Below are 12640 nucleotides of genomic sequence, written 5' to 3'. Positions count from 1 at the left end.
ATCTTTCAGAGAAGTCAGAGACCTAGAGATTTTCTTCTACTGTCTTCTTATTTGTTCTTCAAAGGCACCTGCTGTTTTTTTCTGAGTTACTTCCCCTGGGAGCATGATAAAAGGTACTGTGAAGCTCCTCTTCCCAGGAGATCAATACAATTCTGCAGTGAATGGTTTCCAATGCCTCCAGGGGCAGCATAATATGTGCAACTGTGTTCCTACGACCTTCAGGACCCGATGTGTCTGTGGGTGGTCTCCACTTAAGCAGCGTCCCAAATATGTTCCAGGACTTCATTCTTACCTCTCATGAGAGCAGACCAGATCTTAAAGACAATCCTCTGGGAAGAAGGTAAAAGCACTTTCTTCTGGATCCTTTCCACTAGTGTGTAACAGACGTTATCTAGAGCAGGGTTCAGTTTGTGCAACGGATGGCCTGAAAATCTCAAGTCTTCAGGTATTTCTTTCTTCCCACAAAATTCTTAACTTCATTTCAGGGACTGTACACCATGGGCTAGAAACCAACAGTTTCAAGTCTGAAACTGTTCCAAGCAAACCCAAAATGCATGGAGGAACGGACTGAAATCCCAGCATGCACTTGGATTCCCAGCATGCACCAGGATTCCCAGCAGCAGCAGTAGCAGCAATAGGTCAGGCTGGTGGGCTGGGCGGAAGCTGGGGGAGGCTCTCCTGCTTCAGAAAAGCTACTGTTCTCTTTCGTCCATTAGCGTCATTATGGGAGATGGGAAGCACTGGGCAAGGGGGTATTAAGCAAATGGAGGCGCTAAAGCAGTTGTATAGAGCAGGGAACAGGAGTGGCCTGTGGGGAGAAGAGCCAGATATGAACTCTGGGGCCTCTGGCCAACCCATGGGGGAGAGGGCGAGAGGGAGAGGCCCTGAGGGAGGTCAGGCCAGGTGGCTTCCAGCTGCTCCAGGGGCTTATTTCACATCACTCGTCCCCCTAGATGGCCTGAAGTCCAGGGGCAGTGTTGTTTTCCTTTGGTGTTCGGCCGGGGCACAGAATCTAAGAAGGCTGCAGGGACTGAAACTTAAGGAACCAGGCTCCTGGACTGTTTCATGCAGGGCCCTGGAGTCACAGATGAGGGGGGAAGGGAGGGGCACAATCCTGAAGACCTGAGAGCCTATGAGTGGCACTGGGGCAGCTTAGAGAGGCTTTCAGCACTAGGAAGAAGGCTGAGCATCCTGTGTGGGCCTTTCTCGTTAGTCACTCAGGCCTTTGGTGCCTGCTCTCCTCTTCCTCTGGCTTGAAGAGCTGCTCCGGCCCTGAATCGCCCACCTCTTTCTGTGAAGGCAATTAGGATACTGCTTGTCTTCTGGAATCATGAGAAGAGTGGGCTGGGACCTGCTGTGAGTAGTTGAGGGACCTCAGACAAGGTGACAGCAGATGGAGGATGGGAAGAGTTCTGGGCAGATTGTGTGAAGGAAGAGAGGAAAGAGAGGGAGCCAGTATCTCTCAAGAATCTTTGAGCCCAACACTTTGTCTCACACACATGTTATCCTCCCAACGGCCCTATGGCATGGACATCTTGTGCCACTTTACAGATAAGGAGACGAATGAGGTGACCTGTCCACACTGGTAAGTGGGGGAGACAGATTGGAGGAGAAGGAGGAGAGAATTAGATCATGAGGTCAGCATGTCATTACCATTTCTGCTGCACCAGCCGAGGGCTCACCTGTCATTACTGAGCAGGGACTCTAGGGAGCATTAGAACTCTGAGTCCTGTTCCCACTACTGTAACCAAAAGGGATGGTCTGTTCTTGAACAAGGCCCTCTAGTGATATCTCTAATTTAAGGGAGAAAATAACTGAGAGCCTCCTGGTACAGGCAAGGGGAATAAAGATACTTGCAAACAATCACTTCTGAATTGGAGACCTCAGCCCTCCACCCTGAATAGGTCTTGTCCAGCTGTTGCCTATGTCAGAGCCCAGGACCTCCAAGTTAGTTTATTTGGCGCATAGAAAAGTCTGAATGAAGAGTGACAGCTGGTGCTTTTACTCAAGTAATATCCAACTAAAAGGGTTAGCACTCAAAGACTATGGTATGAATGAGACTCCTCAAATTGTTCAGTGCACAACCTGTGCAGCTGTATGTGGTGATCTTGAACATAACTTTCTTGGACTAGGATAGAAAAAAAATCCCCTCAAGAAGCACAAAGACAATTTCTTAACTCAATAGATGCTCTGCACCCTGCAAAGACTTAGGGTCAATCAGGATGAACAGATTTGAGTAAATATACTCACTTTCTGGTGTATCACAATTGATGGAAGGATTATAAGAACATATTTATCAGTTCCAATAGGCTTTGAAAACAAACATGATTAAATTAAAATGTTACAGTTCTTGAGATTATCCAGTCTTTTATATTTAAAAGATTGATGTTGAATGTAACTTTGATATCCTACTTCTTAAATTCAATTGGTTACCTGTTAACATCTGCCCATGAACTTGGTTAAGTCAAGTCAGTAAGGTGTAATTTGCATTTTCACTTGTAACCCTGTATTTTCACTTGTTTTGAAAGCATTTCCCCCCTACCCCTCAGGGATAATGTTTCACTGGAATTCAAACATCAACATAGGGGAGGAGACAATGAAAGATCATAGATCAGAGCCCCAAGTCCACAAAGTGAAAAATGTCAGTAAAACAGAAAAAAAAAGGCTGATTAAATTTTAAGTTCATGCCCTTCTAACCAAGAAGTTTAGAGAAATCCATGCAACGCCAGTGACTCCTGGGAAATTTGATGTGAAATCTGAATGGAATATTATTTCTCAACCTTAGCTGCACATAAGTATTATAATGGTAGTTAAAAAATTTTTTTTTAATTTAAATATTTTTTTAAAAGTACCAACTCCAGAGTCCCTCTCCAGATCAACTGAATTAGAATAGCTCAGGGTGGGGTCCAGGTGTGGTGCTTCTTAAAGGCACCCCAGGTGATTCTAAGGAGTAGCCAGGATTGAAACCTCAGAAGCAGAAATCGAATCCCCACAGGAAATACTGAAATTGCAAAGGAGGTGGGAGGGTGTTTCTGCTTTACAAGTGCATCCAAATAGGATAGTCCTGCTTTTAATTGCTAAAGAATCTGAATATTCATTAAACATGTTAATTTTGATGTGAAGAGTACAGATTAGTAATTTATTAATCTTGTTTATGGAACTTGTTTACGGAACACTGACTAAACAAGATGACACTGATGTATATGGTCTTTCAACGACCTATGGTTCCTGGTTCTAGTGCAAGATGACAGACAGGTGGGTCATCTGTGAATACTGGACACTTATCTGCAGTCCTTTTGGAAGTATCAAGTCTTAAGCTAAATTGAACAGGCAGGACCTGGGACCCTAGCGGTATAGTCATGGGCTCTTCAATGGCTCTTACCACCTGCTCTTTAGAAATGACATAGCTTTTCATAATCCATGGAATGAGAGATGGGGAAGGGGAACCGGTCAGATGTACACAGATGATCTTAATCCTCACAGCAGTGTTTCTCAGCTCTGTCTGCACATTAGCGTCACCTGGGAGTTCAAAAAACCCCAGTGCCAGGCACAGGACCATTCCAATCAGAATCTGTGGGAATGGGGTCCAGGCATCCGAATTTTTTAAAGCTGAGAACCACTACCTTTGACCCTACTTACAAATGACGTAGTGAGGACTTGGCTGTGAGTGTCTGGTTGGACCAATTCCAATTCTACAGTAGCTCTTCACTCTGGTCCTTCTGAAGTTCAGATTCTAGCTCTTTGAGAGCAGTAACTGGTTATTATGTTCAAGACAAGGTTTCTTATTCAGCCAAGTGTGTTAAACAGTGAAGACCTCAATTCTTGATTGGACTCACTCAGTGGAGTTAGGCAAATCACTTAACCTCTCTGTGCTGCACTTTCAAATGGAGATAATTACCAAGCTATCAGAGCTCCCTGGGAAGAAACTGTGGGAAAGGAAGCTGTTTGGAAATATACACGATCAGAGAAAAGCCATCCTTACAGCAGATTAGTTAAGATCCATTGTCACCTACTTCTAATTTCAGAGGTGCCAGGAGACCAGCCTGGCTGTGACTTCTGATATAGCGTCACATTTTTGCTTCAAGTATCAGGTTGGGGAAGGAGTTGCTAAGAATGGAGAGAGGTGTCAGAAGACACTAAAAGAGGGCAAAGGGGTTCTGGTCCTGGTGACTGCCTCATTCCCGGAAGTCCTGTTGGGCTCTGCGTCTGTTCCTCACTGCCCCAGGCTGAGCTGGCCAACAGAGCTGAGCTCCATAATGCTTCACTCAAGATGGGTGCCCTGCCACTCTCTTCCTGCACAGCCAGAGGGGAGGAAGTGTATGCACACCTGGCCAGATGTCCATCAGGGGCGCTGCTCATGGAACAGACAGTGCCACTCCCACTGCTGACTGAGGACTCAGTCCTGCTTGCTGGAAAGCACACAGGGCTCCTCCAGGTTTTCATCGGGGGTGGCCTCTCCCAGGACGAGGCAGTGCTCTGCCCTCCCCTTTGGGGTGGATGACAGGGGGTTGTGTTTACAACCCCTGGGTCACTATGGTCCAGTGGAAATACTAAGGCCAGGACCTTCCTAGGAAAGCCCACCTTCTCTGGCCATGGAGGCCCATAGCGGTCTCAGTCATGGGCCCCAAAGAGGCTGACCCCAGAGGGGAAGAGAGTGAATAGATACCCACCCTAGTGCCTGGTTTATATATAAATATATATTTCTTGTGTAAGTGCCAAGTATACAGCATATTTATATTATATGAATATATAATATACCATGAGATATTATTTTGCATATTAATATCTATAAACACGGAATCCTTCTTTGTGCACGATATAAAGGCATTTTATATATGTCCTAGGAATGAAGTGCTTTTAAGAAAGGCCTTGGGTCTCTGGTTCCTGACTTCAGTCAGAGGAGGGGGTAAGGGTGTAGGGGCAGTGGATGCTAACCCAAGAATATGAGCTTGGAGGGAACTGGACATTTCTTTCCTCAACAGTGGAGATGTTAGTGAGCTGAAATGTCCTCCTGGCCACAGGCCTCAAGGTGTTCAGGGAGTGACAGGCAGATTCTAATCATCTCGTTTGGGGGGCCACCTCCCATCAGCAGACCCCCCAGGCTCCTCACTCATCCCCCAACCTGCTTGACCCATGACTAAGGACAGAGATCCCAGGGGTGGGGCACTGCTGGGTCACAGCTGACCTGCAGCGATGAATCCTGGAGCTGGGGGTGACAAGCACTGTCTGTTTTATCTCCCTTGGGGCAAAAAGTGGTCCTAAACCCTGCCCAGACCTAAGCATAGAGGGGACCGTAGGGGCTTCCCTGGAGAGGTTCACACTGCACGGTGCAACCGCCCCTGCCGTTTCCCTCCCAGGGACTGTGGGCTGTGATTGGCTCTCTCCAGTACATACCCTGGCTCAACATTTCTATGAAGCCTCAAGTTTTATCTTCAAAATTTAAGTACATTTTGCTTTCTACTCATAACACAATCATTGGCTTGAGAAAACCCAAACTACTTCTCTAATTTACTTTACTTTTTCTCCTAAACTGCCGTGTAGAACAGATTCTCTACAAAGACATGCCCTGTTTACCTACGGCTGCTACCCCAGCGCATCACTGTGGACCTCTCCTTCCCTGTCTGCGAAGCCTGTGCCTCCATTGACCTTAGTTGCCACCTTCCACCTGCGGCTTTTCCTAGGGATGAAGGGGTCCTCTCTGCCTGCGCCCCCCATGGCTGATGAGGGTCTTACCTATGTCACAGTGCTTGCTAGTGTGGCCAGGGGGGCACAGGCATATGACGTGTCCCTCCGTCCCCTGGCAGGTTCCAGCACCGCAGGGCTCCTCGGCACAGGACCTGACAGGGGCTATAACCCCCTGGGAGAGGCTGAACATCAAGAACATAGCCGCCTAGGGTACATTGTGGCCTCCAAGACCTTGAGATCGGGGCCCAGGGCCCCAGAAGCCCACAAGGCTGGCTTTGGGTCAACATGATTCTGGGTACTCTGTCGCTCCCAAGCCCCCAGCATCCGGGTGGGGGTGCTCTCTGAATGGGAAAGATCTCTCAGCACACAGAGGGATGCAAGGGATCCCAAAGCAAAAAGCAAAGGAAAATTATCAGCTTCTGGTGCTCAGGGCTGGGGCTGTGTGGAGTGAGACAATTATCACAGTACAGATGAGTCACCTGCACCAGGGTGGGAGTGGGGACACAGGGTCTAAAGGCAGTGCATAGCCAAAATTCCTTAAATTGTGCAGGTTTTAACCTGGTACAAAGTAATTGTTTGAGTACACATGTCATAAGTAGATTCATTCTCTCATCTCACATTCACTCACTGGGAAAGGGGCATGAGCAGAATCGCCAGCACTGTCTAAATAGTGCAGAATCGCCAGCACTGTCTAAATAGTGCGTCCTGTGCAGAGTAGAGGTGGTTAAATTCACATATAAATGTTCTAGTGATGGAACTCCCCTGTAACAGTAACAATCACTAATCTATAAGTGTGTACTGTGTGCAAAGTATGATACTAAGTGCTTGTTCTCTATCTATTTATATCTTGTTTAATCTTCCCTGGTACTATTCCTGTTTTACAGATGAGGCTCAGAGAGGTTAAGAAACTTGCCTGAGGTGGCACAGCTAATCTGTGGTGGAGCTGTGCTCAGAACCATGAATCTACACTGCTTCCCACTATGCTACAGTCTGAACGACCCAAATCCATTTAAAGGAAAACAACCCCAACAATACCTGCCATGGTTGCCTCTGATTCATCTGTTCCTCCCGGAGAGGCTGGGATGGAAGCATCTGTCGGGGAGGTGACTGTTTCAGCTGTTTGGGTCTCTTCTCCTGAGTGCACGGGGCTTGAGGACTCAATTTCTAGATGCGCCTCTGCAGGGCGCTGGGTCTCCTGGGTCCACTCAGACTCTGGGATGGTGGTGCTGATGATAACATTCAACCCCGAGGTGTGGCCAGACAGGTCTCCGCTGATTTCAGTCCTGTCTCCAGAAGCCACGGGAGTGGCCGGAGAGCCCGAAGCCTCTGTGCCCACATCATAGGTGGTGGTTGACTCTCCACTCACTTCTGGGGTGGCTGAGCCCTCCCTGGGGACTTCCTGAAAGGCTGAGGTGCTGCCGCTCACTCCCAGGCCTGAGGCTCCCTCCAGGTCAGTTTCATGGAAGGCGGAGGTGGTTTCAATCAGATCAGGGGACCCGGAAGTGCCTCCGCTGATCTCAGGCGCAGCCGATACCCCCACCTCGGCCTCAGGGTAGGCAGGTGTCTCACTGCCAGATTTTGGGACTGATGACGCTTCTACCCCAGACCCAGGGAACCTTGGTGCATCCCCAGATGCAGAGGCTTCTCCACTGGACTCAAAAAGCTGGGGGGTGTACGTTACAGGGGGTCTTTGGCCAAGTTCCTGGGAAACAGTTGGTTCAGTAACACCCTCCACAAACGCAGAGCTGATTAAAGTCACTTCTGGGAGACCTGAGGCCTCCCCACTGGTGCTCGTGGCTGCAGAGGATTCCCCACTTACATCAGTGGTGCCAGAAAAGTCTCCACTAAAATATGGAGTGCTTGATGGCTCTCCACTGAGTTCTACCAGCCCAGACTGAAGCCCACTGAGGTCCAAAAGTCCTGAATGATCTCCAGACATGTCTGGTGCTCCAGAATGGGCACCACTAAGTTCCAAAATGCCCGAAGGCCCTTCTCCTGCTTCCTGGGCTGTTGGAGCCTGGGTTACAGATTCCACCAAAGTTCTGTCTACAAGAGAGACAGTGGGGATACCAGATGGAAGTCCACTGCCGTCATATGCTCCTGAGGGCAGGCTGCTCCCAGTCTCAGCTCCAGAGGATTCTCCACTGACTTCAGCTACTCCACTTGGCAGGCCACTGAATTCTGGAGGCTGGGATGTAAACCCACTGGACTCAATTGCTCCAGAAGGTAGTCCACTGACATCCACTATCCCAGATGTGCCTGAGAGTTCTGCCTCTCCTGAAGGGAGGCCACTGAGTTCCACGGATCCTAAACCTTCTTCTTCTTTAAATGTAGTTGGGGTCACCTCAACCAAACTGGTGTCCACGAATGTAATGCCAGAAGATTCACCACTGCCACTCATGGCACCAGAAACCAGGCCAGGGATTCCGGATGTTGTCCCACTGAACCCGGGGAACCCTGATGGCTGCCCACTGAGATCAGGGATCCCAGATGTTTCTCCACTCAGGTCGGTTATGCCAAATGGTTGACCAATGCCAGAAAGAACTCCAGAAGTTTCTCCACTGATATCAGGTTGTCCGGAGGATAGTCCACTAAGCTCAGTCACGCCAGATGTTTCCCCAGAAAACCCTGATGGCTGCCCACTGACCTCAAAAAACCCAGATGTTCCCCCACTAATGTCAGGAAACCCTGACGGCTGTCCACTGACATCAAAGAGTCCAGATGTTTCCCCACTAATGTCAGGAGACCCAGATGCCTGGCCACTGAGTTCAGCTCCTGAAGGGAGTCCACTTGCTCCCCCACTAATGTCCAACTCACTGAAGGGCAGCCCAAATGTTTCTCCAGCACCACTGATGCCAATGGTTCCCCTTCCTTCCAGTTCACCGGCAGTGGTGGCTGTGACCACTTCCACCAACGTAGTATCCACTAGGGAGACAGTTGGGAAACCAGATGGAAGTCCACTAAAGTCAGGAAGGCCAGAGGATGGGCCACTTCCAAGGTCCACTCCAGAATACTCACCACTAAATCCAGAGGGAAGGCCACCTGCTTCTGGAGCTTGTCCACTTCCTAGAGTTTCAGAAGGTATTCTGCCAAAGTCCAAGTCTCCAGAAGCTGAACCAATCAAGTCTTCTTTTCCAGTAGTCAACCCACTGAGATCCTCAGCTCCAGAAGCAGAGCTCTCCAGACCTTCCCTTCCAGAAGGAAGTCCACTAAGGTCTCCTACTCCTGAAGCAGAAGTTTCTAGATGATCTTCACCTCCAGAAGGAAGTTTAGTGAAGTCTTCTACTCCAGAAACAGAGACTTCTGGACCTTCTCCAGAAGGAAGTCTGCTGAGATCCTCTACTCCAGAGGCAGAGACTTCTGGACCTTCTCCAGAAGGAAGTCTGCTGATATCCTCTACTCCAGAGGCAGAGACTTCTGGACCTTCTCCGGAAGGAAGTCTGCTGAGGTCCTCTACTCCAGAAACAGAGACTTCTGGACCTTCTCCGGAAGGAAGTCTGCTGAGATCCTCTACTCCAGAGGCAGAGACTTCTGGACCTTCTCCAGAAGGAAGTCTGCTGAGATCCTCTACTCCTGAGGCAGAGACTTCTGGACCTTCTCCAGAAGGAAGTCTACTGAGGTCCTCTACTCCTGAAGCAGAGACTTCTGGACCTTCCCCAGAAGGAAGTCTGCTGAGGTCCTCTACTCCAGAGGCAGAGACTTCTGGACCTTCTCCAGAAGGAAGTCTGCTGAGATCCTCTACTCCCGAGGCAGAGACTTCTGGACCTTCCCCAGAAGGAAGTCTGCTGAGGTCCTCTACTCCAGAAACAGAGACTTCTGGACCTTCTCCAGAAGGAAGTCTGCTGAGATCCTCTACTCCCGAGGCAGAGACTTCTGGACCTTCCCCAGAAGGAAGTCTGCTGAGGTCCTCTACTCCAGAAACAGAGACTTCTGGACCTTCTCCGGAAGGAAGTCTGCTGAGATCCTCTACTCCAGAGGCAGAGACTTCTGGACCTTCTCCAGAAGGAAGTCTGCTGATATCCTCTACTCCAGAGGCAGAGACTTCTGGACCTTCTCCGGAAGGAAGTCTGCTGAGGTCCTCTACTCCAGAGGCAGAGACTTCTGGACCTTCTCCAGAAGGAAGTCTGCTGAGGTCCTCTACTCCAGAGGCAGAGACTTCTGGACCTTCCCCAGAAGGAAGTCTGCTGAGGTCCTCTACTCCAGAAACAGAGACTTCTGGACCTTCCCCAGAAGGAAGTCTGCTGAGGTCCTCTACTCCAGAAACAGAGACTTCTGGACCTTCTCCAGAAGGAAGTCTGCTGAGATCCTCTACTCCAGAGGCAGAGACTTCTGGACCTTCTCCAGAAGGAAGTCTGCTGAGGTCCTCTACTCCAGAGGCAGAGACTTCTGGACCTTCTCCAGAAGGAAGTCTGCTGATGTCCTCTACTCCAGAGGCAGAGACTTCTGGACCTTCTCCAGAAGGAAGTCTGCTGAGATCCTCTACTCCAGAAACAGAGACTTCTGGACCTTCCCCAGAAGGAAGTCTGCTGAGGTCCTCTACTCCAGAAGCAGAGACTTCTGGACCTTCTCCAGAAGGAAGTCTGCTGAGGTCCTCTACTCCTGAGGCAGAGACTTCTGGACCTTCCCCAGAAGGAAGTCTGCTGAGATCCTCTACTCCAGAAACAGAGACTTCTGGACCTTCTCCAGAAGGAAGTCTGCTGAGGTCCTCTACTCCAGAAACAGAGACTTCTGGACCTTCTCCAGAGGGTAGCCCACTGAGGTCCCCTACTCCAGAAGCAGAGACCTCTGGTACCTCACCTCCTGAGGGCAACCTGTCAACTTTAGGAGTGCTGGGCCATATAATTCTATCCTCATCCCCTGAAGCCAGTCCGCTTTCCACAGGCAGGCCTGAGCCCACTGCAGAGGTTAGCCCACTAGAGTCAAGGTCTTCAGAGGGCAGTCCACTTGCACTTTCCCCTGAGGGCTGCCAAATGGAGTCCAGGTGTCCTGAAATTTCTCCACTGCCTGTGAAGTCACCACTGACTTCGGGTACCCCAGAGACCTCCCCAGAGCCTGGCAGCTCGGTCCTACTGGGCACTGGGGCTGAAAGTGTGGATGGCTTCTCTGAGGGGAATGGCTCCTCTGACGGGAATGGCTCCACTGAGGGGAATGGCTTCTCTGAGGGAAATGGTTCCTCTGAGGGGAAAGGTTTCTCCGAAGGGAATGGCTCCTCTGAGGGGAATGGCTTCTCTGAGGGGAATGGCTTCTCTGAGGTGAAGGGCACTTCTGTTATAGAAGGGCCTGCTGTGCTCTCCTCTGTTGGTGCGCTAGTGGGAGGCCACGTAGGAGGGATCCCTGGAGAAAAGGAAGAAGAAAGATGAGACGTGGATTTAGTAACTCTGCCCCATTTTAAGCTCATGCAGAGAAACTGAATTCCATTCCTTCCACAGTAAAACTTTTCTTTCAAGAGCTCAGGGATGTGTCCAGACATTTTCTAATTAGGAACCTCACACAGCCTCTTGGGAAGGATGGGGACCAGGAAACTCCCTGTCACCCTCATGCTGTGCTTTGTGAGTCTCTAGCGGGTGCCATCCCCACAAGCCATAGGATATGGGGGCCTGACTGCCAGATGAAGGCAATCAAGGTCATCTTTCAAGTACTTCTACAGTAGCATCTCATTTATCTAAACCCATGACTTTCAAAGTGTGGTCTCCAGACCCTCAGCACCAGTATCACCTGGGAGCCTGACAGAAAAGCAAATTCTCAGATCCTACCCCAGTCCCACTGAATCAGGAACTCTGGGGTGGGACCCGGCACACCGTGTTTTAATAAGTTCTTCCGACCATGCTGATACTCCTTGGATGTGAGAATTGTTCGTTGGAACCCATCCCTCTGAGGCTGGGAGGGCCAGGCGGTGTTTGCAAAAATACACCAACTCTTTTAATTCTGAGAGCCCTATTACAGAGGATTTGGAAAATAGAGAAAAAGAGAAGACCCATGGGGGTTGGTCCTAGAGGCCAGCTGAGGTGCCTAGTGACAGGGCTGGGGAAACAGAGCACAGGTCCCAGGGAGAGAAACCACACCACCCCCTACAGCACACCCTAGGCCCGCAGGCACGTGAAGCATCAAGACACACCCCTGAGCCCGAGCCCCACGGACCTGGCAGTGGGGAAGTGCCCACTGGGGTGTAGGGGGCTTCCCACTCCGTCTGCTTTTCTGGCTCAGTGGTGAACTCTGAGATTGCAGTCGTCCCCTCCCCCACGGGGACAGCAGCCACACCGGGCTCCACGTGGGTAGCGATCCAGTCCTCCACGCCAGGGAGTGGTGTGGCTGTGCCACCCTCCTCTTCTCCTGGAGAGGGCGCTGCTGAGACACCTAAAAAGGATGTGGATGGTGAGGGTTCCTTCTTACCAGTGTGACCCATCCCCATACTTCAGGGGAGCTAGGTGACTCTGGGGTGGGCCAGACCTGTGTACAAACCTTGCTGGTCCTCGACTTTCCAGCCCTACCCAGTCCAGTGAGATGGCTCTTGTCTCCAATTAATAAGAGCCATTTGCATGGCCTATGCACACACCATCAGCACTTTATTTCAGGGTGGTCTGGGGCACCTTTTCTGCAGACTGTATTGTATATGCCAGGCACTCTTTAAAGGTGTTATATATACAAAATCATTTTATCTCATAACAGCCATGTGAGATACATACTATGATGTCATTTACAGATAAGGAAACTAAGGCACAGAGTTAAGTGACTTGCTCAGTGTCAGTGGCTTATAAGTGGCAGATCTAGTCTTTGAACCCAAGTGTCTCGTGCCAGACTCTGCTCTCAACTACTGCACGATGCTTCCTTTCTTGGGGACAGAAATTATATACTAAGTGTGTCTGGGTCAAAATCAGGAGAGTGCTATTTAAAATGCATGAAGCCATCCTGACACTGGAGGGACGAAGGCAGGATTCATTGGCTGAGGGTAACTGTT

General features: G+C 49.9%; 1 protein-coding gene across 1 annotated transcript in view; it reads right to left on the bottom strand.

Moving 5' to 3' along the window:
* The window catches only part of ACAN (aggrecan), a 61552-nt gene that overhangs the window by 8130 nt on the left and 40782 nt on the right, over positions 1-12640 (bottom strand). Inside the window, exons 11-12 of the mRNA XM_072950756.1 lie at positions 11824-12039; positions 6721-11019 (exon numbers count right to left, since the gene is read on the bottom strand). Coding sequence (XP_072806857.1) covers positions 6721-11019; positions 11824-12039 — 4515 coding nt within the window. The remainder of the gene's footprint in view (positions 1-6720; positions 11020-11823; positions 12040-12640) is intronic.

Source organism: Vicugna pacos, chromosome 27 (genome assembly GCF_048564905.1).
Source record: "Vicugna pacos chromosome 27, VicPac4, whole genome shotgun sequence".
Classification (NCBI taxonomy): Eukaryota; Metazoa; Chordata; class Mammalia; order Artiodactyla; family Camelidae; genus Vicugna; species Vicugna pacos.
Note: the sequence above shows the minus strand (reverse complement) of the source record. Positions and strands in the feature narration are given on the sequence as shown.